This window comes from Notamacropus eugenii, chromosome 1 (assembly GCF_028372415.1).
Source record: "Notamacropus eugenii isolate mMacEug1 chromosome 1, mMacEug1.pri_v2, whole genome shotgun sequence".
Classification (NCBI taxonomy): domain Eukaryota; kingdom Metazoa; phylum Chordata; class Mammalia; order Diprotodontia; family Macropodidae; genus Notamacropus; species Notamacropus eugenii.
The window spans coordinates 59,054,291-59,080,872 of record NC_092872.1 but is presented as its reverse complement, the minus strand read 5'-3'; the positions used below and the strand labels follow the sequence as shown (position 1 = coordinate 59,080,872).

Sequence of the window (26,582 nt, the reverse complement as noted above, 5' to 3'; positions counted from 1 at the left end):
GACTTGCCAGTACCCTACTCCAAATGTATCTCCTATTAACAGATAGTGCTTGTTGAAATCCCAGTTACATAGTTGGTTAACCAGGCAAAATGACATTCTGTGGGAGCGTACTGGGCAGAGAAGGAAGCAGGGTTCCAGAGTCTGAACTGGAGACTTCAGTCTCTTACATAGTTACCAAATACTAATAGCAGAGGAATCTAGGCAAGCATGATTTGTAATGTGCCATTTCCATTTAGCAATAGAAGCTCTAGCCATCTTGCTAAAAGGGACCATCTTGCCTCACTTTCAACCTGTTACAGGCAACTCTGGACAAAGAATGATTGTATGCCTCTATATCATCCCTAGCAACTAGGGCCCAGTAAGAGACAAGCAACTGCTTTTCAAAGTCAGTGTGGTGATTGGCTACCCTGAGGAGCTTGGAGATCCAGATAGCTAACACTGACTTATTCTGGCTACTCCTTGGTGCCTGCCAAAGGCTCCACCCAGCCTGGGCTTTATGGGTGGAGACCTCCCCTGCAGCGTCATGAGGGCTTAAGGGGAGAGACTGCTGAATAGCTTGCTTTACATCTTCCAGGACCTGTTCTGGGTCTTCTTTCAAGACAAGGACTTGTGGGTGACTCAGTAAATGGGGACCCTCAGGATATCCAGGTGAGGATTGTTCCAAGACGTACAGAAGCCAGTAAGTCTCTAGACTTCTTAAATCTTAGGGAAATAAATGGCAGTAGCCTATTTTGGACAATGCCTGGAATTCTCTGGGTTTTCCTTGGCCGTTGTGTTCCCTAAAACTTAACTAAATGGGCTAGACCCTGGATTTTCTTCGGGTTAATTTCCCACCCCTTATCCCTTATGTAGGTCACCATCTGATCAAGAGTCTCTGCCACTGTTTCGTCATCTGGCCCAATCAACATTATTGAGCTTGTACTAGCAGTTCAGGATGGGTTTCATATAAACCTAAGTGACCATATTAATAACAAGAACAGCAAAAGTCATGATTGTTTCAATAGATGCAGAAAAATTTTTTTTGACAATACCTATTCCTATTTTTAAAAACTACACATTAGGAAACATAGGAATTAATAGAGGTTACCTTAAAATAATAGACACTATCCATCTAAAATCAGTAGCTAGCATTATCTGTAATAGGGAAAAGCTAATAAGTAACCATTCCAGTAAGATCAGGAGTAAAACCAGGATTTCCATTATTAACATTACTATTCAATACTGTACTCGAAATTCTAGCAATAACAATAAATGAATAAGCATAGGCAAAGAACAAACAAAACTCACATTTTGAAGATGATAGATATCGTGGTGTTTTACTTAGAGAACCCTGGAGAGTTTACAAAAAACCAATTCAATAAACAATGAACAACTTTGACTAGGTTGCAGATATAAAAATAGACTCATAGAAATCATTAGCATTTCTGTATGCTGCCAACAAAATCCAGCAGGAAGAGATAGAAACATTTCGTTTAGAATAACCATGAACAATATAAAATTGTGGGAGTCTTACCTGCCAAGACACAGACAAGAATTTTATGAACACAGTTACAGAACAATCCACTCAAAGATCTAAATAATTAGAAAAATCATGAATTGCTTCTGATTAGACCAAGCCAGTATAAATGACAATGCTACTTAATTTGTTCAGCATCAGACTACGAAAAGACTACTTTATAGAGCTAGAAAATATAATAGCAATTCATTTGGCAGAACTAAAGGTGAAGAGTCATAGAGTCAATGAAGAAAAATGAGCAGAAAGACCTCACAGTCAAACCGTGCTACAAAGCCATCATCATCAGAACAGTTTGGTGCAGGGCGAGGAACAGAAACGCTGATAAGTGCACAATATGCCAGAAGCCAATGAGCACAGCAATGTAATGTTTGCTCAATCCCAGCAATTTAACAAAAACTGTTGGACAAGCTGACAGTCTGGTAGAAACTAGGTGTAGACCAACATCTCCAGCTGTATGTTAAGATGATCTCCAGAGGGCTGCGTGATTTATACAGAAAAGGTGATATCATAAGCAACTTAGTGGAGCATGGAAGAAATTACCTGTCAGATCTATGGCTTGGGGAAGAGTTCTTGACCAAGTAAGAGATAGGTCACAAATGTTGAAATAGACCATTTTGATTGCACAAAATTTTACATGACTATATATATTTGTAATGAGCTTTGTATTTCTTAACTTCTCAATTTGGGGGTGGGATTTAGAACTGTGTAGATAAATGGAATTTTTAAGCAAAAAAAAAGTATTATGGGAGAAGAAAGTGATCATGGTGACTTTAAAATGACTCCAGAAGTCTTTCAGTAGAAGGGAAGATGAAAGAAGCTACAAGTAGCTAGAAGGATCAGTAGGTAAAATGAAGTAATCAGAGTGAGGGAGACCTATATATGTTTGAAATAAGAAAGGGAAAGAACTACTAGCAAGGGAGAGCATTGGGGAATGCTCTCCAGAGTTCCTCAGGAGTCAGGAAGATGGAACCAAAGAAACAAGTGGAGGACTTGTCTCAAATACTGAAGTAAATCGATGATTTCATTGATTTGGATCTTCCCTTAGATGATACAGGCTGTAGCCCAGCTTTGCCAGCCCATCCTTTGTGACTTTTGTCCATGTTTGCCACAGGGAGTCCATATGCTCGAGCCCTTCCTTTATTTTTCACTTTATCCTCTTACCCAATTACATCTTGCCAAATGGCCAGCCTATCTTCCTTTCCTAGCATAAATTTCCCTGATAAATTCTTATTTGTTGTATCTTCCAGTCTACGCATACTCACCATTCCCTTCTGTATTATTGATTATGTGATGTTCATTTTCACCTTGTTCATGTCTCACAGCTGTGCCACAAGAGTGGCAGAATGTTGGTATTAAGAAAGAGGGGTCTTTGTTTCTGAAGAAATTTGGGGTTTTTCAAAGAACTTTGTAATTTCCCAAAGGCAATGCAGTCTGCTGTTCTGTTTAATTCTGGGCTCATCTGGTAGTCTATTTGTATTCTCTCTGCCGATATATACCTACTGAATGATATGTGCTATTGGTTTTAATCCAGCTACATGTTATGATCTAGAGAATGGACATTATTGATACACTTTCTCATGTAGATTGTCATTCCAAAACCATGAAGAGTTATGTATGAATCTCTTCCAAGAAGCTCTTTGTTGTCCTTGGGTACAATATCATTTGCAAACACAAGAACGTCTCTTCCAGTACAAAATCATTGTATCTGGTTCTCCTGTTTCTGTCCAGAGGTGTTGTGTAACAAGAAAAATAATTCAGTTCTGTCTTTGACACTTACTATTTTACTAAGCGAATCATTTCATATTCCTGGGCCTTAATTTTCTCATCTGTAAAAAAAAGAAAGGGTTAGTCAGAATTGCTTCTGAGGTCCCTTCTAGACCAGGATCCTGCATCACAGTGGGGAGCATGTTTGGTGAGCATACAGCTCTTTATTTTTTGCCTCTGAAGTTTATGAAGGTTATTGAATAAGGTAATTAAACAATTATCTTTCAAGGAAACTTGAATGATTTTAATGTTTGGATGGATGATGCATTTGGATGTGGTAAAAAAGGGCCTTTAAAATGGTGTTTAATCAAATCAAATGTATCTTTATAATCAAACAATGAACGCGGTAGAATAGTAGGGATCTGGTCACCTTTAGGATAATCCTTGCTAAAACCTACCTTTTCCATGCTGACATTCTCATTAAGACTGTCTTAGATGTGCATGGAGATGATTCTTATAACACTTTTATGGAGAAAGTAGGTACCGTGCATGTGGTTTACAAGTTTATATTCTCTTGGTCACTACCAATCTGATGATTGTGAAGTAGAACCTCCAGTGTGCTTTAATGCACATTTCTCTAGTCATTAGTAATTTGGAGCATTTTTTCATATAACTGTTGGTACTTGTCCAGAGTGGAAAGAACATGGGAATGAATCACTCAGTAACATCTCAAACAACCACTGTGGCATATTTTCTAGTTCATAAATGAGGGACAGATAAAAAGATTATTGACTAGTGAGGGCGACAGACTTCCAGTAGAACGTAGTTCCCACATACCTGCTCCAACAAAACATTGAAATTTGCAGTATATTGGATGATGATCAACAAATTCAGTGAGAAACTAACCTTAAACCCTAAATGCTGAAATTACTTCTTTCACCCAGAACTCCACAGAAAGTCATCCAGAAGTTCATCAGCAATAGGAAAAAGGACCCTCAAAAATAGCCAGAACCAGATAGCCTCCAAGAGGCAAACAAGAGTGAAGTGTTCCATTAATTAAGGTGGAGACAATACGGAATATTGCAGGAAGAAGCATAGCCAGGCTTCCTTCTCTCCTCCCAAATAAACAAACAAACAGAAAAGGAGAGGTCTTTGGGTACTGGGAATAGGGTCTAACCCGTAGCATGCCATGTGCGGAGAGCATGTACACCAGACCAAGAAGTTTCAGAACCATAAGGGGCACTGGTACCTCCCAGAAGGAGTTGGAAGTAGGTGCCACTTGATAGATAGGTTGCTTATAACCCAATTCAGGGTCATAGATCTAGTGTAGACTGAGAAAGGGGACTTGCACTCAGGGATTTTGTAATAAGATTTGTCCTGTACTAATGACTTTATGAGACGAGAAATATAAAAAAATAAAATATTAAATATTTTTCAGTCTTTTGACTGAAGAAAATAAAAGCAAAAGCAAACTAATCTGGAAAACAGATCTTGGAGAAAATAATTAAAGAATTTAAAAACAAAGACTACCTGAAAACTAAACCAAAAAGAAAAAGTCTCGACATCATATTTCAAGAAATCTGAAAAGAAAATTGCCTTAGAAGCAGAAGGCAAAATGGAAATAGATATAATCCACAGATCACCTCCTGAAAGAAATCCCAAAATGAGAATTCCCAGGATCCAGAGCTTCTAAGTCAGTTTAATTGCTTTAAATCAGGCCTGCACAACATTTGTCCTGCGAAAAGATTTTGGGTGGCCTGCAAAAAATAAAGAGAATATAAAACAGGCCTGTACAACATGCCACCCATGGGCGGAGCCGTGTGTGGTATAGGCCTGCTTTAAATGGAAACTTTTCTAAAAATGTATGCATATTTTTCTGCCTTTTCCCATATAGGATACTGAAAGACGATATCTTAATCTTTCCTTGATAACTTACGGGTCATCGTGAGCATCACTTATTGTACTATGCTGTCGTAGTCTGATAGGAATCTAGAGGCAAAATTTCTCGTAGATTTTCCCTTCACTATTAGTTTTACTGCCATTGCCTTTTCTGGGGTCCCCATCCCTTCACACTCACGCTATGGCAGCAGCCTTATATCTGGTTGATTTATTTTAATCACACTACATTGTCACCTGCTTTTTTAAAGAATCAAAATAAATCTCTTCCTATTGAAAAAGAGCAGTTGAAATGGAGCAGAGGTGGCACATTATATAAACACTTCTTGTCAGCAAAGAGCACATCTTCCTTGTCTTCATGTCTTCTCACCCCCGTTCACCCTAGCACAACTCAGTGTAATAGTAAGTATGGAACATGTGTATTAAAGGAAGAAATTGCTCATGTCGAGAATCAGAGAGAAGGTGGTAAGAGTTTGCTACTGAGAGATTGCCGGGCATGAGCTGTTTAGTGACGTGGCACTTTGAGGGGAACTGAAGGTAGAGTTTATAAGTCGATAAGTATGACATATATATATATTTTTTCAAGTAGCAGTATTGAGGACATTTAGTAGCACGGAAACTCGGAGGTGACAGATTGTAGCTCAAATTAGACCTGCATTTGTACGTAGGGAGAAAAGAGTGGAGCCAAGAAGGGTTTGCCCTTTGTCTAGGTTGTGACAATGTATTTTCATAGGACCTGCCTATTAACATATCTTCCTGGTTATACTGTAGTATGGTCACAAAAATTAACCACCGTACCATGATGTTAACTCATATCTGTTTTATTTATTTCTTTTAGCACATGGAGATGTTCATAGGAGTTTAGGAGGCAAGGAAGCCTTCACTTCCTTTTTCAGATAGTGGGGAAGGGTTTTTTTTGGTTTGTTTTTAATTGACATAGATTAGTGCTACCAGAGTAAAATCATAGAATTAATTGTAGGAATGATCAAAAATATCTGTTGCAAGAAGTTGAAATAAATTTATTTTAAATGTGTCAATAAGTGTGTGCTGATAAAATGGTCAAGATTATTACATAATGTAAAGTATGTGTGGTTAGAGTCCCTGATATATGTATATCCTAGGAAGAAATACTTTTGACACAGTAACTGTGTGGTAATATTTTAGTCACTTAATTTCTGAGTGCCTTAGGCAGCTCTTAGTTTCTCAGTTACAGATGTGTTACAAATATGCATAGATGGGGAAGGGGGTTTCTTCTCTCATGAGTTCCTTACACTGATGAAATCACAAGTCTGTACTGTCCCAAAATCCCCTCCTCACCCCACCCCCAAGTAAAAGCCAAAAACTACCAGTTATTTATTATGTCATAGCTTTAAACTTAGGTGACAATTTTTTTTGCATTGTTGAAATAAAGTCACAAAAATAGGAGAGGTATAATGGCCTGTTGTTATTCCTCATATGAGGAGTAAAAATAAGCTGTATGCAACATGTATGTGTTCCCTAATATGTTTTGGGAAAGTTAATTGCAACCTGTGTGGTTCAGGGATTTAGTGAAAGAAGAGGAAGAACAGTTGATGGAAGAAAGGAAAAAGAGAAAGGACGACAAGAAAAAGAAGGAAGCTGCTCAAAAGAAGGTAATGTGTATTTAAATATAAACATATAATTTAAGAAATGAAAATTGCTTCACCTAAATTTTTTTTTCAAAAGCTTTTGTTGCATTATATCTGCAAAGGGGTGCTCTCTCCACTGTACCACCTTGCTTAGTTAATTAAGAAAAGAAAATGAAGTCAAGGTAACCAATTAGGAAGCTGTTATAATAGTCATTTCAGGGTTGAAAGGGACCTCAGTTGTTATGTAATCTAACCCATCCCCACAAAAGAATATCTTTTACAAAACACTAGACAAACAATCATACTCCAAATAGATGAATTCATCCACTTGTGTAATTCATATGGGCGTAATTGATAGAAGAAATCTACCAAGTTTTGCCAGAGATTCTTGGGCAAGAAACTAAATACTGTGGGAACATAAATTATTTCCCCTCATTATTACCATAATCATTGCTGGCAAGGGATTCAGAAGGAAAAAAAAACTGATTTGAGAAGTGAGCATCTGGCTAGGAACTTGGTGTACAGAATGGGATTTGGACTGTAGGATCATAGCTGAAAATATAGCGATGAGATACCTAGCTATTCCTGGACATTTTTCTGGTGTCTTACAGATGTAATCAAAAAGACTTTAACCCCCCAAAAATAGTCTGAAATTAGGATCCTTGGAGAAAATACCATAAGTATCTACAGTAAAAATAGAAAAATAGCAGTTTAGATACCCAAAGATCACATGAGACAGTACAGAAGAAAGGGGATAAATACCCAAAATTTAGGCAGTAAAGCAAGAGGAATTAGAGATCCTAACACAAAGAAGTAAATTTGACTTCACCAGTCATTGATAATTATTGATAATTATGTGAAACCAATGACTGGATATGGTATGTGGATATAGGTATGACTTATCCTAAAAATAAAACAAAACCATGTAAAAGTCAAAGAGAGTAGGATGAGATAGAACTGTATATTTCAGAGGCATGCTCAGGTGAGAAAATCTAGGAACTAGAGAGATGAAGCCTATGAAAACATTTGAATGAAGATCAATGAAGGGAAGAAGAGAAGTGATTTTGTCGTTGGGTTCCACTACAGACCAACTGGACAAAAAGAGATGAGAAGTTCAGAAAATCTATCACAGACTTGTCACACACAGTGGCGTGCTGTAGTCACGAGGGACTTCAGTTATCCAAATATTTGTTGGAGTTCTCATTATGCCCAAATAGATAGCGTTCTTGACTTGCCTTAATGATAATTTCATCCTTCAAAAAGTTGAGGAACTACAAAGAGAAGTTCTATTCACAGGAACTAGTTACTGTAGTAAAAATGGTGGGAACCTGGAGGGAAGTGATCACTCCCTCTTTGTATTTATAATAGAGGAGAGGAAATCTAAGTATAGTCAGAGGTGCATTCTAGATTTAGGGAATGCAAATTCCAAAGTTTTCAGAGAAAAGATAGTTTAAGATTTCATGGACCACAAGTCTGTAGAAGGAATAGGAGATCTTAAGAATAACATTCTGAAGAAAAGGGAGGAAAATAAGTCCAGTGAGGAGGAAGAGTGGGGCTTGTCTAAAGAGACTGTCAGGTAACTCATCAAGCAAGTTAGATTTTCTTTAAAAATGCATGAAAGAGAAGCTTGGCCAAATAATGGAAGATGAATGTAAGAGCATGGCTCTGTAAATGGTGTCAGAAGTGCAAGGAAACTGAAGAGGCAAAGGGAATTTGTTGTTCTTGTCATTTTGTTTATAAAGTTGCAATGAAGTTTCCCTACCTGGGAGTTCCCTAGCCTGAGGAAATCAGGGATCCAGATTCCATCTCTATATTAGGAGTGGGGAAAAGGATCAAAGGAATGGAACCTCTTTGCACAGCTGGATGAAGGAAAGGGGAGTTCAGAGAAAAGGCAGTGGTGCTCACTTCTCACATTGCTGCTCTTTTCTTTGCCAAAGAGAATGATCTTTGCATTGGAAATGACAAACAAAAATGACTGTTAGGGTCTTGATACCCACGATAATCTGTTTATCCTTGAATTCAAGTCACCTTGTCCAGATGAAGTACATCCTTGAATAAGGAAGAAACTGGCAGGATTTCTGAGCCACCATCAATATTTGAAAGACCACGTAAAGGGAGAGGTTCCACAAGACCAGAAAAGGACAAATCTTGGTTCAGTTTTCAAAAAAGGAAAGAAAATCAAATCTACATACTAGGTTAATGAAGTTAACTTCAGTTCCTGGGAAAATTCTAGATAAGGGCAAGTGATTACAGGGAACCAGCATGGTTTCATCAAGAACAGGTCATGTCATTCCAACCTTCATTTCTTTTTTTGATAAGGGTTTCTAAATTAGTAAATGAAGGGAATGTTGTCTATAGTCTACCTAGATTCTAACAAAGCTTTTAATAAAGTATCTCATACTATACATAAAAGTATAAATGGCATGCCCATCATATTCTCCCATGATGCTGTGCTGGGAATGATAGGTGACAGTGATAGAATCCAAAAAGACATTAACAAACTAGAACATTTTGCTGAATCTGAGTTGAAACTCAGAGAATAAATGAAAAACTACATTTGGGTTTTAAAAAATCAGCTTTCCAAGTACAGGATGGGAGACATATGGCTAGATAGCAATTTGAGAAAGATCTGGGGGGAGGAGGGGTTAGTGGACTACAAGTTCGGTATAAACCAATAACGACATTGCAGTCAAAAAAGCTAATTAGATCTTGGACAGCGTTCAGAGAGGCTTGCCTTCCAAGAAAAAAGGAGGTGATAATCTCTCTGAATTTGTCTCAAGTTTTGCGATCAGTTCTGGGCTCCACAGTTTGAGAAGAACAATGATAAGCTGGAGAACTTCCAGAAGAGGCCAGCCAAAGTGGGGAAGGGCCTTGAGTCTATGTCGTATGCAGGTAAGTTGAAGGATCTGGGGGTGTTTAGTGTGAAGAAGAGGACAGGTCAGGGTCATGATGGTTATGATCAAGAGACTTTCTTCTGGAAGAGGAATTAGACTTGTTTTTCTCCAGAGGGAAGAAGAAATTCTGTTATTTTAAATGTCCAGCCCTTGAGCTAGATAATATTTCTCACTTAAAGTTTATTAAAGATAGGTAAAGCAGTGCTGTGTCAGTGACAGAATCTTAACTCCAACCATTTTCAGGTCTTAGAATTTTGTAGGTCAGCCAGTTGGGGAAAAAAAAAAAACTTTTTTCAACAAAATATTAGCTTTCTACTCAGTGATTCTGTATGCTGTAAAGGTCCTATCATGTTTTGCCCATTTTTAATGTTAGGTTTATAACTTGTCAAGATCTTGCAAAGTTGTGTTAAATAAAACTTGCAACATTTAATGTGAGAATATGGTCTGTTTGCTTATGTATTGTGTCAGTTGTTTGGTTTGCTCCAGTTATTAATTGTTATTTGAGCTATACTTGTAGAATTAATTGTTGTTTTACTGAATCAAAAATATGTCTAATATAGAAGCCTTTGGTGCCTTTTTCAGTTCATTTTGTCCCGTTGTAAAGTTTGAAAAGTTATGGAATTTGTTATCATTATCTTTCACTAATGTCAGGAGCCAGTGACCTAAGAAGTCTTTTTAATGTGAATTTAATTGATCTGTGTCTTATCTACTCTGCTAAGTAAAATACCTTGCCTGTTTTGAATATTTTATTAATATTAATTTGTAAAGTAATTTTGATCTAGAGTCAATAATGTAGCTAGACTACAAATTCTGGAATAGCATTTGGAAACTTATTTGTGGGTAAGATACCTATTAGAAAAATATTAACCTGACTTTTTTTTTTTTTTTTACAATCTACATAGAATTCTTCATAAGTCCATTTATGTGGTTAAGCCTGTACTGTTAAATTGAGTGTCTTAGTTGGGTTCTTGCCTCTGGGTTTGGTAAGACAGATAGTAAATAGTGATGATTAGAAAAATCACTGCCAGTATTTAAGAGGTTTCCAGAAGCTAAACACACCTGAGTTTCTAAAAAGGTTTTCTTTTAATTCCAGCCTAGAGTATGATATGAAAGTGCTTATCAACAAATGCTAATTCTATGACATTCCAATCCCATTGCAATGTAGATGCCAACTTCGATAACTGAATCCATTTTAAAAGCTCATATGCTGTTGTACAAGACTCTTATTAATTTTATCCTTTCCCCCTTTTAGAGGTAGCTACCATATAGTAAACACAAAATATTAAATCCAGTAGAAAATGTGGCCTATATCTTATGATGACTCTAACATGAGGTAGAGGACAAGTTGAATGACAGAGTAGAAAAAGAAATCCTTTGTTTTAAGTAAATGCGCTTCAGAGACTTAAAGCACTGATGAAGTATAATTTCTTTTAAGGCTTGAGGCCTTGATTTTAAAGAAATTTTAGGCTGGAATTCATCATGTTCATTCCAGCTTCTCATTTTACTAGGCCATTGGACTTTGGACAAATTGCTTAACGTCTCTGGGCATCCGTTTTCTTATCTTTAAAATATGAGGACTGGAACTCTGATTAACAGGCTCTGATTAAATGCTTACTCTGTGCTAGATACTATTGCTGATCTTAAGGATACAGAAAAAAGACCATGTGTATATAACTAGATACATCAAAATTTATTTACAAATATGTATATTATGTATATGTGAGAGAGAGAGAGAATGAAAATGGAAGACAGTCTGAAAGGAGATGGCATTAGCAGCTGGGAGGTGGGATCTAATGGTTTTTAATTCTGCTAAATTGCAGTATATGATATAATGTGATTTTGTAGCCTGATCTATTTTGTATTGTAAATGACCAGCCAGAAAGAAATGAAGTGAAGGTCTGAGAGCTCAGACTGTGGAATTGGGAGATCTTGACCTGGGAGAATTTCCTTTTGGCAGATAGGGGACTGAAGTATAATCCTAGAGTCAGGAAGCACTCTTAGATAATTAAGCACCCAGCATGCTCTGGTTCTGTCTGACATTTTAACTACTTATTCATAAATATGCTTTCACTTGTCTGCTGCAGTTTTTTTGGAGGAAACATCTGATTTTTTTAAAGGAGAAGCAGAATGGTATAGTGGAAAGAACCCTGGGTTTGGAAACAGGGGATCTGAATTTGAATTTCTCTTGAATTATTTGTGAGTTCCCTGGAAAGTGGCAGCCTCAATTTCCTCATCTGTAAAATGTAGAACATATCTAAAGTTCCTACTAGCTCTAAATTCTATGATCCTATAAATATATCTGTTCTCTAAAATAAGAGATGCCTGTAGAACATGTTTAAAAGAATACTATTTCATTACTTTAAATACCATATTCATTATAAAAATGTAGTAAAATAAAATGATGAAAGTTAAAGAAAATTACAGTTCATAAAAGGTATACATTGTTATCCTTAGAATAACTTAAGTTCACAAATTACAGTAATAGTGAGAAAATGCCACTCTGTTTTTAAATTTTATTCTTATGGAATTTTCCCCCCTCACAAATCTGTCATTTTCTTAATAGCAAACTATACTCATATGAGTTTCTTCTCTTTCTAGTTTATCTTATAATAGTATTCATAGTGAAATGGTCAGTATTTTTAACTCAAAAGAGACAATGAGCCTGGATAACTTAGACTGTGCTTTTTGATTTTCATTTTTTGAACAAACTTCTTTATCAAGTTTCATGTTTTTAAATGGGAGTCCTGTAATTTAAGATACACATCTTTCTGTCTTCGTTCAGCATAGAGGAGGACAGCTCTCCTATGTAATATACCTTAATGCTGCTCTCAGATACAGTACCACACCATAAGGGCCACTGATCTGAAACAGTGCTATATTTTTTGATTATATAAGTTGCAAATTAGAGCTATGGGACACTTAAGAAATAAGAATTAACTTCTTTGGGTCTTAGTAAGTTATAGAAATAATTTGTTTTCTTCCACAGAAATATAAGATGATTCTAGTGGGTGACTTGGTTAAGTTGACTTAGAACAGTTCTGATTTACACATTGGATTTTCAGGTCATTCTCACTGTGTAGCTTCAGAAGGAAGATTTCTCTTTGTTGCTTCTGGCAGTGATACACCTAGGATTTCTTTACAAAAGCTCTAAAAGACTATCTCACAGTTAGTTCTTTAATAACTCCTTTTTTCTGTTCCACCCCCTATTGTCGCTGGTCTTAACTCTAGTTGTAGTTTTGCTTCAGATAATATTTATCTCTAAACACTTTACAGTAAAAAGCTCATTTATCTGCTGATATTTTCATGTTCATTCACGTTCATAATGTAGCTTAAGTGCTACAGTATATTAAAGTACCCTCCGAGTTCTCAGAGAGATATTCAGTAATGTGCATTGTAGTTGGTTGTGGCACTTACACAGTTATTTCTTTTGACAATGTATTCCATATGTAGTAACAATTAACTAGAATATTTGAACCAGTACACCTCATTTCCCCAAAATTTATTTTAACTGAGTAAAGATAAGCTTCTGCTTCCATGTTTTAACAGCTCCGTACCTACTATTCAAGGAATAATTAATTCAGATTGTGAATTACTTAGGCTCTTTGCCAGTCTTTCCTATTGTCCTTAATGGCAACTTGTTCCCCACCATAATTCCATTTGGCCCAGAGACTCTTGAAATGCCAAGGGACTTCAAGGAGGTGGCCTGGCCACTAGCTACTGGGATATCATGCTCATTCATTATTTTTCATTACTTTCCCATCAGCACAATCCTTCCTCCACTAATCCCAGTTCTCTTCCCTTCTCCTCCTCCATATTAGTGACATGGCTTCTCGTGAGTATAACTTTACGTTCACCATCACAAAAAGTCTGGGAACTCCTGTTCTTTCCATTTCTTTTTATTAATACTCATTCTACATAGGAGGTAAAGGTTGTTAATTAGTCACTAGTTTCAGAAAACTTTGTTGGAGGAAAAAATTGAAACTAATAATTAAAATGATTTAGTAACATCCATTCTATCCCATGCCTCGGTTACAGAGATTATCTGAAGTCTATCTCCATTCTAACCCTCAAGAAATAAATATTCATAACTACTTTGAGCTAAGCAGAGTGGTTGGGTTTTTTTGCTTTTATGAAACAAGGACTTTAAAATATATTTTAAAATAGATTTGTATCTTTCAGCATCATGATTTTAAATTTTGCAAATAAACGTAACTATTTAAATTCTTCTTAAGAGAGATGCAGTCATCATTAAGATCTTAAGCAGGCAGAGCTTCTCTTTAGAATTTCTAAAGAATGATTTAAAGATGTTATTTGCATCAATAGACCAAGTAACAAGAATGAAGACTGGGGGGCGATCCTTGTCTTGTGCGGTTACTCTAAAATCCACATTTTTCATCAGTAAAAGTAGTAGCCATTGCTTGTACAGTGATAACCGACATTTTATCAGAGAAATCCATTTCTTTCTATTTCATATTTACATTGTTTTTTGTTTTTATTTTAGGCCACTGAACAAAAAATCAAAGGTACGTTACTTAAAACTCTTGTTTTTTACTTTGTTACATTTCAAATTAAAGTGAGGCTGGTTGAATACTATTTCATACTTTATGAAAAAAGGGAAGAAGGAGAGATTCTCATAGTTTAACTGTTGAACTACTGAAAAAATAATAATAAGCTCAGATAAGTTAAAAATTACTCCTAATTTTCCTCATATTAATTTTTCCCCTTCCTTTCCTTATTTGTTACTGACTTTTCTAAATGTCCTACTGTGGCTAAATTTTAAACGTCTCTTTTATGTAAAAGGCAAATATCACATTCCTAAATGGGTGGTTTTGGAGACTGTGAATAGTAATAATGAGGAAGAAGTTAATTAGGTGGTGTAATAGAGCACCAGGCCTGGAGCCAAGAAGACCTAACTTCAAGTCCAATCCTAGACACTTATTTAACTGTGTTACCCTGGGGACGTCCCTTAAATTCTGTTTGCCTCAGTTTCCCCAACTATAAAACAGTGATAATAATAGCACTTACTTTGCAGGACTGTGGTGAACATCAAATGAAATAATAATTGTGAAGTTCTTAGCACAGTGTCAGATATGTGCAGGCACTGTATAAATCTCTGAAATGTTATTTCCTTCCCTGTCCCCCCCTTAATCAAAAGCCAGAATTATAAAATGTTAATGAAGCATGATTTCTATCAGTTTTAAGTATAGTTCTATGTTATAGTAGAAAGACAAGTAGTCAGAGGACCTGGAACCAAATCCCCACTCTGCATTTACCACTTGTATCACTGTGGGCAAGTCACTTAATTTCTCTTGGCCTCGGTTTCATCATCTGTAAAATGAGAGGTTTAGTTAGATGCCTTCTTAGGTCCCCTTCAGCTTCTGATCTGTGATTCTATGAGCCCAGTTAACTTCTAAGGTCCTTTATCTTTGGAAATTTGCTTTTATATTGTGAACTTAATTAATTAGCAACAAACATTTCAGGATACAAAACAGAAAGGCTTATATAAGAAACTGAACTTCTATTATTTAGTTTGGTTTTGAGGAAGTATATTAATAACTTAAATTTAACAGGGTAGTAAGAAAAATGTTATTTGTGTCTTTGTTTGCAAGTTTTTGTTCTGTGCATTTAAAAAATAATTTATCAGTGCTTCTTTTTTTTTTATGTTACTATCCATTGACCTACTATGCCAAACCTTCTCAATGAGGAGCCCCCCCCCCCCACTTCTAACAAATATGTATAATATATCTATGTATATTGCTGTGTCTGAAAATGCATGTCTCATTAATAGCCCCATTGCATATGCTCAAGTGCATTATTTCTCTGTTAAGAGGTGGGAGGTCTGTTTCTTCATTAGTCTTTTTAAGTCATTATTGTATGTTGCTCAACATTCCTAGATCTTTCAAAGTTTTTTGTTATTGTTGTCATCACATAAACTGTTCCTCCTGTTAATTTTCGGCTTTTTAATTTTAAAAATTATTTTTCCATTCTCTCTTAATGAGTTCACAATTTTCCTATGTTTCTCTAAATCTGTTAATTTGTCATTTCTTACAGAACACTCATATTCCATTGTATTCATTTTGTTTAGTCATTCTCCATTTGGTGGGCACCCATTTTTTTTTCAGGTTCTTAACTACTACAAAAATTCTCTTATAAATATTTTTATACATATGGATCCTTTCCCTCTATCCTTGAACTCTTTGGGATAGATGCCTAATATTTTCACTGAGTCATTGGGTATGCATATTCTTTGAAAAAGGAAGACCGTAGCTTTCAAAGCTTACCCAAATAAGGGGATAGATTTTTCACAAAATAAAACTTGAAAAAACTTGGTTGAAAAGTTTGAAAACTTTCACAGAAGCAGAATAAATGCAAATAGAAGAGAAATAATTAATTGGTGGAAAATTTGGACAACAGATTTTTTCCATTAAAGGTTCAATATTCAGAATATAGAATTGATAACAGATATATAAGAGCAGGAGCCATTCCCTAATAAATTGTCTAAGGTACTTTCTAAGTCAGGATCTATAGTCCTACAGATTATAAACTAAGATTATGATGTAGTGCTTTGACTACATGACAGGAAAAAGTCCTAGGTTCAAGACCTTCCTTAGATATTTACTAATTCTAGTACCTAGGGCAGGTCACTTTACATTTCTTTAAAATGTACCATTGTGCTACCATGAAACACTGTGAAAATGTTCCCTGTTGTCATTATAGATACGCCCTAATAAATGAAGTTATGCTAAATTAGGACAGACTAAAGTTCATAATTATAGCTTACTCATATAAGTTCTTCAGCCTATAAGAATTAACAGGAACTTCAAAGGAAGGTTTAATTTCTTAAACGCTTGGTTTGAAATTAAACTATTTTTTAAATTAATTCATTTATTTGTTTTCAGTTTTCTAAAATCACTTCCATATATCTTAGATTTTTTCCCCTCCCTCCTTGAGATGGCATGCAATCTTATGTAGGTTCTACACATACATTCTTATTAAATACATTTTCACCTTTGTCAGGTTGCATAGAAGAATTAAAATGAATGGGAGAAACTATGAAAACAAAACAAAATAAAACATAACACAAGAGAAAATGGTCTGCTTCATTCTGCGATCCAATTCCATAGTTCTTTCTTTGGTATGGAAGGCATTTTGTCTCAAGAGTGCATTGGGAATTTTTTAGGTGCTTGCCTTGCTGTGAAGGGCTAAGTCTACCAGAAAAGTTCCTCGTGCACTGTGGTTGTTGCTGTGTACATAGTTCTCCTGGTTCTTCTCCTTTCACTCTGCATCAGTTCATATAGGTCCTTCCAGGCCTCTCTGAAGTCTTCCTTAAACTATTAACTTTAAACCAAATTGGATTTACTTGAAATAAGTTCCTAGAAGTTTTAAGGAACAAATTGTTTAAAAATTTGTATGTAATCACTTTGAATTTTTATATTTGTAGTTGAATCATTGCAAACAAGTTAAAATAAGAATGAGGTATCCGTGTGTGTGTGTGTGTGTGTGTGTGTGTGTGTGTGTATGAAGAAAAAAATAACAGATTTCTGAGAGACTTACCATTGGTTATAGACTTGGTATGGAATTAAGGTAGTGATTTTAAAAAGAGATAAAGTCAGCGAACATTTATTAAGCACATACTAATCTATCAGGAAGTGTGCTAAAGATAAAAAAGCAAAAATGAAACACCCTTCTCACAAGGAAGGTACATTCTCAGGGAGAGATATGAGATATGTAAGAAGGAGGCCAGATTAGATTTTGACTAGAAGGTCATTTTAAAGTACATTCTAAAGGAAGTAAGGATTCTTGTGAGAGGTAGTGCATCCAAGGAATGGAGAATGGACAGTATAAAGGCACAGATCTAAGAGATGGACAGCCATGTGTGACAGACAAGTCTGTCTTACTGGATTGTTAATGAGGCATAGGAAAGGCAGTAATGTATAGGTTAGGGCCAGGTTGTGAAGGGCCCTAAAAAACAAACAGAGAAATTTATATTTGATCCTGCAAGCAACACAGAGCCTCTGCAGTTTGAGTAGAGAAGTGACATGGTTAGAACTTTTCTTTAGGAAAATTACTTTTGCACATATGTGGAGGATAGAATGGACTGGGGAAAAACTAGAGAAGGAGAGACTAATTAGAAGACCATTGCAATAGTCTATCTAGGTGAGTGATGAAGACCTTCAGTAAGGTGATGGCTTTATGGAGGAGATGTTGTGGAGGTGGAAATGGCAAAATGCGGCAACTCATTGGAAATATATACATATATGTATATTTATGTATGTATGTATGTAAGTGAAGAAAAGCGGGAGATGGTAACTTTGTATGATGGTGTCCATTATAGAAATTGGGAAGTTCAGGGCAGGTTTTGGAGGTAAAGATAATGAGTTTTATTTTGGATATGTTGTTTATTTGGGTTTTTTAGATACTTACTGGAAATCCAATTTGAAATATCCAGTTGCCAGTTGGACTAGAATTCCAGAAAGAGATTGGGGCTGGATTTGGAAGTCATTTGCATAGAGATGATAATTAAATCCATGGTAGTTGATAAGGTCACTAAGCAAGAGGGCCCGGAACACAGCTTTGGTGAAACCAACAGTTGGGGACTTGATGTGGATGATGAGCCAGTAAAGGAGACTGAGCAAGAGTGATCAGTAAGGTGAGAGGTCAACTAGGAGAACCAGAATGATGGTGGCTAAGAAAAGACCATTAGATTTGGCATTTGAGAGTGTTGGAACTTTTTCTTGGGAGAGAGCGGTTTTAGTTAAGTGATGAATTTGGAAAACAGACTGAAAACCACCAAGGAATGAGTATAGTCAGAATTAGATGAGCAGATAAGAAAAAACAGAGCAGGAACATAGGGAACATCATCCTCTGGAGATGTGACTTCTGACCTTCAAAGTGAGATGTGCCCTTTAAGGGTTGTTAGGACTGTCTGAAGATGCACTTTCAAGATACTCTACCTGACACTTCCCACCCCTCCCCCTAGTGACTCCCCACAACAATAATTATATCCATAACTCCTCATTTAAGTTCTTGAAAAACGTCTGGATGTTAGAACACACTTCCTTCTACTCTCCACAGCTTCCTTGTGTTTTCTTCATAACCCCACTTAGCACTATGTGGTGCACATACATAAGAACTTGGGGAGGTAAGTTGTACAAGTACCATTCCCATGTTATCACTGGGAAACTGAGCCTCCCAGAAGGGAAGTGATTTAACCAGGGTTACATAGCTGGTAAATGTTAGACTTGAGTTGAGCCAAGGTCTTTTGACTCCAAGAGCAATTGTTCATTTTACCTAAAATTCCCACTCAAAAATAGTGATTTAATAACCTCACTATTAACCTGCTTATGATGTAGTAAGTATTCTTGTATTCCATGGAGGGTTCCACATAATGAAGGACCGCATAGATATAGGCTTCTAACTACTTTTCAGAAACTTTTTGCCCTTACAGTAGCAGACACTAATTTAGATGTCCTCTGTACTCCCAAACTTTTATTCCATAGCCATTAACATTCAGGAAGTTATAAGTAGCCTTTACAGCCCCATAAAATGAGTAGGAGCTTCCTTCTAGCTCCTAATATCTCATTCCTTGGCTCTAGATGAATATTTAGTTTCTTGGGAGTATAGACCAGGACTTAACCCAAATTCATTGAAAGGCACAGAGTTCCCAGTTGAGAGACCTAACTATTTGGGAAGCCTGGCTTTTCTGAGACATTAAACTGACAACCACAAAAGGCACATACTTATGGAAATTTTATCTGGCCATTGTATAGAGAAACCACAGGCTACTTATAATCTTTAGATCTTTTAATCACTTGATCTGTATGCTATTTCCTAGTAGTCCATTCTATGGACTCCTGAGCCAAAATTATGTCAATTTCTAGAACTATCCTTTCCTGGAACATATATTTTATTTCTGGTACTTACAATACTCTGAACTTAGGAAGGACTTGAAAAATTCAACCTTTGCTGACCTGAACTTCTTTAAAAAATTATGTATTTTCTTTTGCTCTAACAGAAGCATGAAAAGGCATGGATTAATACAAATTGAAGTAAGCCAAAGCAGGAAAACAATACAAACAATGACTCCAACCGTGTATGTAAATGGATAGAGAAACAGTAAAACCACTGAAACTGAATCTTCGGATTCACTAAATTCCACTATCAGTCTGCATAAGAAAGTCAGAATCCTTCTTTTGCACAGAAGAGTAGATTGGTGTCTTGGAGCTCTTCTCTGACTCAGTGCATGCATGTCCTGCCTTGTTATCAGTTTTTGCTCTAAGTTGCCATTACTGCTGTGTGAAGAAGAGTGGAAGAGGGGAAAAAGAGCACACATCCCCTTTCTGCACCTTGAGAAAAGGCACAGGGATAAAAGGAAGTCCTGGGGGCAGGTGGATGGCTTGTCGCAAGGTTAGCCGATTCTCAAGGAGCTGATAAATAGGCGTTCCTTTGCGTTCTTTCAGCAGACAACCTGTAATTGCTGCCAGACTATAGCTGCAGTCTTATCAGGTGTATTGGACGTTAATCAGGAATTTCTGATTCTTCCCTTCTCCCCACTTTACACTGGTATGGTGCCTGAGTAGTGCCCAGCTCTTTTTGTATGCAAATTTAGGTTGTCTTGTATTTTCCCAGCTACTTTTAGTCCATAAGCAGAGTTCATGCTTTGTTTTTGAAGATTTTATTGATACCTTTTGTCTTTTTTTTACAACGTTATTTTTTCAAACCCTGCCTCTTCATGGAACATTCTCTTTCTGACAAAGAAAAGCATCCAGTGCGATGACCTCATCCGACAAGCTGAAGTCGTCTGTCGTAGTAGTTTCCTGCTTCTCTGTCGTTAGAGGGCAGTATATCACATTATTTGTTCATGGCAACTTTCAGTGTTTTTTTAATTATTCAAAGTTCAGTTTCCTTTTAGGAATTTTTTCATTTGTATTATTGTAATCATTTATTAATTGGCGTAGTTTATTTGTTTAATTGTTCTACATTGTTTCATTCAAGTCTCCATTGTTCTTCTGAATTTCTTACTCTATTCATTTTGATCATTCAGCCAAATCACTTAGGGAAATCAAACTTTTCTATACTGAAAGTTACTTAATTAAAGATCACCTTTACAAAAAGAATACTATTTTCCCTTTACTATAGGGTTAAAATACCTGTTCTGAATTAAAAAAGTAAGAAAAAGTAAAAGAGGACTTTGTTCTGAGGAAATTATTTTGAGACATTCTGAGAACTAATTCTGAAAGGTGTTGCTTATAGCTACTTTCATATTGTTGTCACTTTTCTTAAACCAGAAAAGTAAAAACATAGTATAACCACCGAAAAATTTCATTCATGTGGGGGAAAAAAAGCAATTAGAAACACCTTTTTGATCCGCATGCACTTCTTTTAAGAAACTATAAAAGTATATACTGAAATGGTTTTCCTGAACTTCCCTGAATTATTGACATTGACTTTATTGTCCATAAACTTATATCAAGTATAAGAATCAAGGAAAGAATACTAATGGGAAACAGTTCTGGCCTCCGGTAATCCTATCCATCCCATTTATCTCCCACATCTAATTAGAAGCTAAGCCCCACAAAATACAGTCACTTTTCCAAGAAGATTTGCTTATGTAAAGGGTATGGCAGTGGACTGCTTTATGATTCTCCTCATCATTCCTGATTCACCAGATGAAAATTCCCTTCCCTGGCCACCAGTGCCTTGTATGTGCTGTCTCCCTGTATTAGAATGTAATCTCCTTTAGGGCAGGGACTGTCTTATTCTTGTCTTTGTAGCCTCACACCTGGCAGTTTCTGACAAGTAGTAGACAATGCTAATTAAATGCTTTTTCAGCCATTGATTCCTCATATAAAATTGGGAGTTTCAACATGGCCTCCAAGGATCCCTCCACCTCTAGATCCTGTGATCCTGGAAAAAGAATGGCAGTAGATTAGTGTTAAATTTTTCCCGTTGCCCATTTGGACCTTCTGACTGTTAGCAGAGGGAACAAGAGACTGCTGGTGACAGTTAAAGAATTTGCGAGTTAGAAGTAACCTAAATATCCATCTGGTCCAACTGTACCAGAAAGCAAACCTCACCATGACATGCACAAGTGGTGGCTCAGCCTCTGCTCAATGACCTCCAAGGAGGAGGAATCCATGACTTCTTAGAATGGCTCGCATTGTTGGGATCCTGACATCAAATCTGAATTTGCTTCTTTGCAACTTCTACCCATTGTTGCTTGTTTTGCTTCCTGGAATCAAATGGAATAAGTCAAGTCAACAAGCCTTTATCTGGCACCTGCTATGTCCCAATCTAGTCTCTCCTTCATCCTTCCCCCCCCTTGTCTTTTTTTTCTCCCAAGTAGATATACCCATTTTGTTCAACTAATCCTTATATAACATGGACGCAAGTCCCTTCTTCATCCTGATTGCCCTCATCTGGACATTTTCCATTTTATCAGAACTGTACACCTAGAACTAAAAACAGTACTGCAGATGTGTTCTGATTAGGGAAGTACAGTAGAATTCTATCTTCCTAGTCCTTGAAGTTACCTTCCTTATCCCTCTTAATTCAGCCAAAGATTGCATTAGCTCTCTTGGTATATCACACTTCTGACAGCACAGAACCAAGCAAAAATCCCTAGGATACTCTACTGGAAATCCCCTGCCAAGCTGAATCATTAACAAGTATTTTCTGAGTCCAGCCATATAATCAGTTCTGCATGTATCTGGTTATGTTATCATCTAATTCATGTCTTTTCATCTTTTCTACAAGAATAGTATGAGATACTTTATTGGAAGCTTTGTAAAAATCTAGGTAAACTTTATTCACAACATTCCCTTCATTTACTAAAGTCCTGCCAAAAAAGGAAATTAGGTCAGTCTGACATGATCTATTCTTGCTCACCAAGAGAGTAACCTTATATTCATCTCTGCCCACAGAAGTTGAACCTTCATGAGCCCATCTCCCTGCTTACAGTGTTGGGACAGAAAGTCAGGGAGGAGCGGAGATGATAGATTCATCTTCTTAGTCAATGGGAAGCAAAGAGGAAAAAAAATAAAATGAAGAATAGGGACCTTAGAAGAACTGTTTGAATCCTAGCTTACAACTTTCTGTTTAGATCATGTTCTCTTATAGGGTGCCTTTTTGCTGGTATCTGAGCCTTCTCATCAGTTTCTCACCCATGGTAAGGCAATATCTTACCTACATTGAAAATGTTTTCAGCACATTTAGATTTTAAACTTTAACAGAAAGTCATCTTTTCAAGCCAGTCTATTCAACTCATTTTAGATGACAGTTTTTACTCAACAGGATTTTTCTCTATTCATGATAGAAAATGACTTCCCTCAATCCATGACCCTTTTGGAAACACTGGTGGTGGTTGTTGTCCTTCGTCTTCAAATAGGACCAAAATGACATCACCATGATAAAGTGAAATTTCAGGGTGTCCGACTGTGGTTGATTAGACCAATACGAGCTCAGGATGCTCTACCACATGTTGGGCACAGACAGTCTGTATGAATATCCCAAATTTGCGCGTCCTACGTTTACTTTGTACTGTCTCAGTTCTTCTTTGCTCAAAGGGCACAGCACCCTTTCTGATGTGGTCACACCATGCTGAGCAGTCCTGTGCCAGTGTCTCCCATGTTGCACAGTCAAATCCAGAGTTCTTGAGAGAACTTGGAAACACTACCGTACTGGTTAATGTCAAATTAGAGAGGATTCCTTCCCATACTAGTGCAAAATTTGTTAACTTTGATATGCTAAAGATGGTTAAACTGAGGAGGCCTTGTAATGTAACTCCAGTCTTTCTAGTGCTCCAGTTCCACTTGACCAATTACCTGTTACATATTTCTAACTGGATGTCTCATAGACTCCTCGAACTCATTGGATCCAAATGAAACTCATCACCTTCCCTTCTTTAAACTTCCCTATTTCTGTGAAAGCCTTATAATTTTTCTAGTCATCCAGGTTCTCCAACATTAGTGTCTTTTCCCTTTCCCTTATTTATATCTTATATTCAATCAGTTGCCAAATCTTTTCATTTTATCTCTGCTGCATCTCTGGAATATATTCTTTCACTCTACTCACAAAACTATCTTCCTGGTACATACAAGATCTTATCATCTCTTACTTGGGCTGTTATAATATCCTCCTAATTGAACTCCCTCTACAATCTGTACTTCACAGAGCTAGCAAAATAATCATCCTCATAGAGTACAGGTCTGACCATATAAGTTCTCTGCGTAAACCCCTTTGCTGACTACCTGTTACCTCTGGAATACAATACAGTTTCTCACTTTGGTATTTAAGCCTTTCACAGTCTGGTTTCAGCCTAGCTTTCCAAATTTATTTCTCATTGCTTCTTTTCTCTGCAATCTGTGTTCCAGCAAACTTGGCCACCTTGCTGTTACCCAAATGGAAGGCTTCATCTTTCATCTCCATGTGTTTACACAAAGCGACCCTCCCCTCATCTGAGTATACTCTTTGCTGAGCGCTGCCTCTTAAAATCCCTAGCTTTCTCCTAGGCTCAGTTCATATGCTACCTTCTTAGAGGAAGCTTGATTGATCCCCATAATCCTCTCCCTCCTAAAATTGTGTTTACATGTTGTGTAAGTTATAAGCTTCTTTAGAGACAAAAGACTTTTTTCCCCCATTTTTGTCTTTGTCTTCCCACAATCTAGCACAGTGGCTTGTCCATGGCAGATGTTCAATAAATGCTCATCATAGCTCAGAATCAGAGCAGAATTATTGAATTAAATTGATTGGAAATGGATGAGGTTTGAATGACAGTTCAAGGTAAGGAAATCAGGAGAAAAAGATTTTTAAGGAAACAATTGAGTTGAGTTTTGGACACACTAATTCAGTTAGAGCAAGCATTTGATTCCCTGCTAAAAATTCTGTTAGATCTCTAGGTGACTGAACTTAGAGTCAGGAATACTGATGGTTCAAATCCTGTTACAAGTTGATTATATGTGCTATCTGCACCCAACTTACAGTAGAACCTTCTAAGGTCTTATTGGTCTGATCAGCCACAGCCAGGCATCATCCTGATGTCATAATGAATAAAGACAACAGGTGTGTGACCTTTGGGAAGTCACTTAACCTTTCTCAAAATCAAGAACAGAGACCTCAGAAGATCTTTTTGAAACACCAGTTACTACCTCATGTCAGACTAGGTCACGTTTCCTTACTTTAGGTACATGTTTGCTGGCATCTAAGACCTCTCAGGAGTTTCTCACCCAGTTGTGAGATAGTATCTTGTCTACACTGAAACCACTGCCTACAGATTCAGTGTTGAATCAAGTGAGCTGTGGTAGTTATGTCATTGTATGTAAATAGCAGTAACAGTAGCATTTATATCCCAGGATTCGGCCATTCAACAAATACTTATTAAGCATTTATCATGTGCCAGTCACCGTCCTAAGCCCTGAGGATAAAAAGAAAAGCAAATATAGTCTGTTCCCTCCAAGAGCTCATACTGTGCAACAACTGTGTACTTAGAAAGTGTATAGAGGGCAAGTTTTAGGTAGTCTCAGAATGAAGATACTAGTGTTAGAAGTCTAAAGAAAGACAACTTGCAGAAGGGAGATTGTTTTCCTGAGACTTGAAAGAAGCCTAGGAAAACCAAGAGGTCCAGATGAGGAGGGAGAGCATCCTAGGCATGGGGGACAGCCCATGAAAAGGAACAGAGTGAAGAGGTGTGCTCTCTTGTTTGAAGAAAAGCAAGAAGTCTGGTGTTTTTGAATTTTAGAGTACATGGGAGTGAGGCAGGTGTAAAAAGAATAGAAAGGTAAGGAGGGAAGATGGGACTTTTAACGCCAGAGAATTTTATATTTGATCTTGAATGTAATAGGGAATCACTGTAATTTATTTAGTAGGAGGGTGATATGATCAGAATTTGCCTTTCCGGAAGATCACATGTCAAACTAGGTCACATTCACTTACTTTAGGTACCTGTTTGCTGGCATTTAAGACTTCTTATGAGTTTCTCACCCAGTTGTGAGATAGTATCTGGATGGACTAGAATGGGGAGAGTTTTGAGGCATGGAGACCAAGTAGCCAGCTTCTGCAGTAGTACAGGCATGAGGTGATAAGAGATTCCACTAGAGTGGTGGTAACGTCAGAGATGGAGAGAAAAGCTCAATTAATACTAGAAACATAAGTCAGGAAAGTAAGAAAAACTATGAGAAGTTAGTTCAAGAAGATTACACAGTATGGTAACTAGGGAAAAGGTCCCATCCACCTGGTGCCTGAGAGCTGCTTGGACTCTTATTCTCAGCAACTCAAGGAACATTAACAGCATTCCTCTGTGTGCTAAATGGGAGGAGGTGAGGATGTGAAGGGTGTATATAATCTCAAATTCACAGTCATCGCAGAGAGTGCTTAATTTTTTAGTTTCTTTTCATTCTCAGCTTCATGAAACAAAAGTTAATTAGACAACCATAGTGTATGTTGTTAGGGGCCATAAGAGAATATGAGACCATTCCTTCCCTTAAGAAAGAGGGGCTTAAATTCTGACCAGTTTCTAGTCAGATGTTTTGAGGGATGATCATTATAACCTTTGTTGTTGTTTGGTCTTTTTAAAATTTAGCTTCTCATTATTTCACTTTATTTGAGAATTCATTAGCTTGTTCCAGTCTTCCTCCACTTATAACTTAATATTCCTAGATGCAAGAATCAATACAGTTCCTTCAAACCACAGAAAATCAGTTCCTACTCACCTGGACTCCCCACCGTCTACAATCAGGTCCAGGGCATTCTCATATCTCATAGTTTCTCATCTCTGGGATGGCTCAGATCCATGGCATGCCTCCTTTCCCCTCCCACCTTTCCCAGTGCCTCCCAGGAGTGGCTTCCCTCAGGAAGCTTTCTCTGGTGCTCCTTCCCTGGGCCCTTCCTGGACTCCTTCCTGCCTCAGAGCTGTCACGGGATGTTTTGCCTCTCAGGCTTTTTGGTGTATTTTGTGTTTTTGTTTGGTTT

The 26,582-nt window shown here is 37.0% G+C and overlaps 1 protein-coding gene across 24 annotated transcripts in view; it reads left to right on the top strand.

The window, feature by feature from the left end:
* TNRC6A (trinucleotide repeat containing adaptor 6A) overlaps window positions 1-26,582 on the top strand; it is a 120,622-nt gene that overhangs the window by 25,564 nt on the left and 68,476 nt on the right. For 9 of the 24 annotated variants that reach the window (XM_072603635.1, XM_072603655.1, XM_072603681.1 and 6 more), the window contains 2 exons: window positions 6,657-6,747; window positions 14,119-14,140. The exons of 3 other annotated variants lie outside the window; for them this stretch is intronic. In XM_072603635.1, the coding sequence (XP_072459736.1) occupies window positions 6,657-6,747; window positions 14,119-14,140 (113 nt within the window). Of the gene's footprint in view, window positions 1-6,656; window positions 6,748-9,437; window positions 9,616-14,118; window positions 14,141-26,582 lie in introns of those variants that run through there. 12 more of the 24 variants (XM_072603786.1, XM_072603627.1, XM_072603701.1 and 9 more) reach the window with 3 other exon arrangements.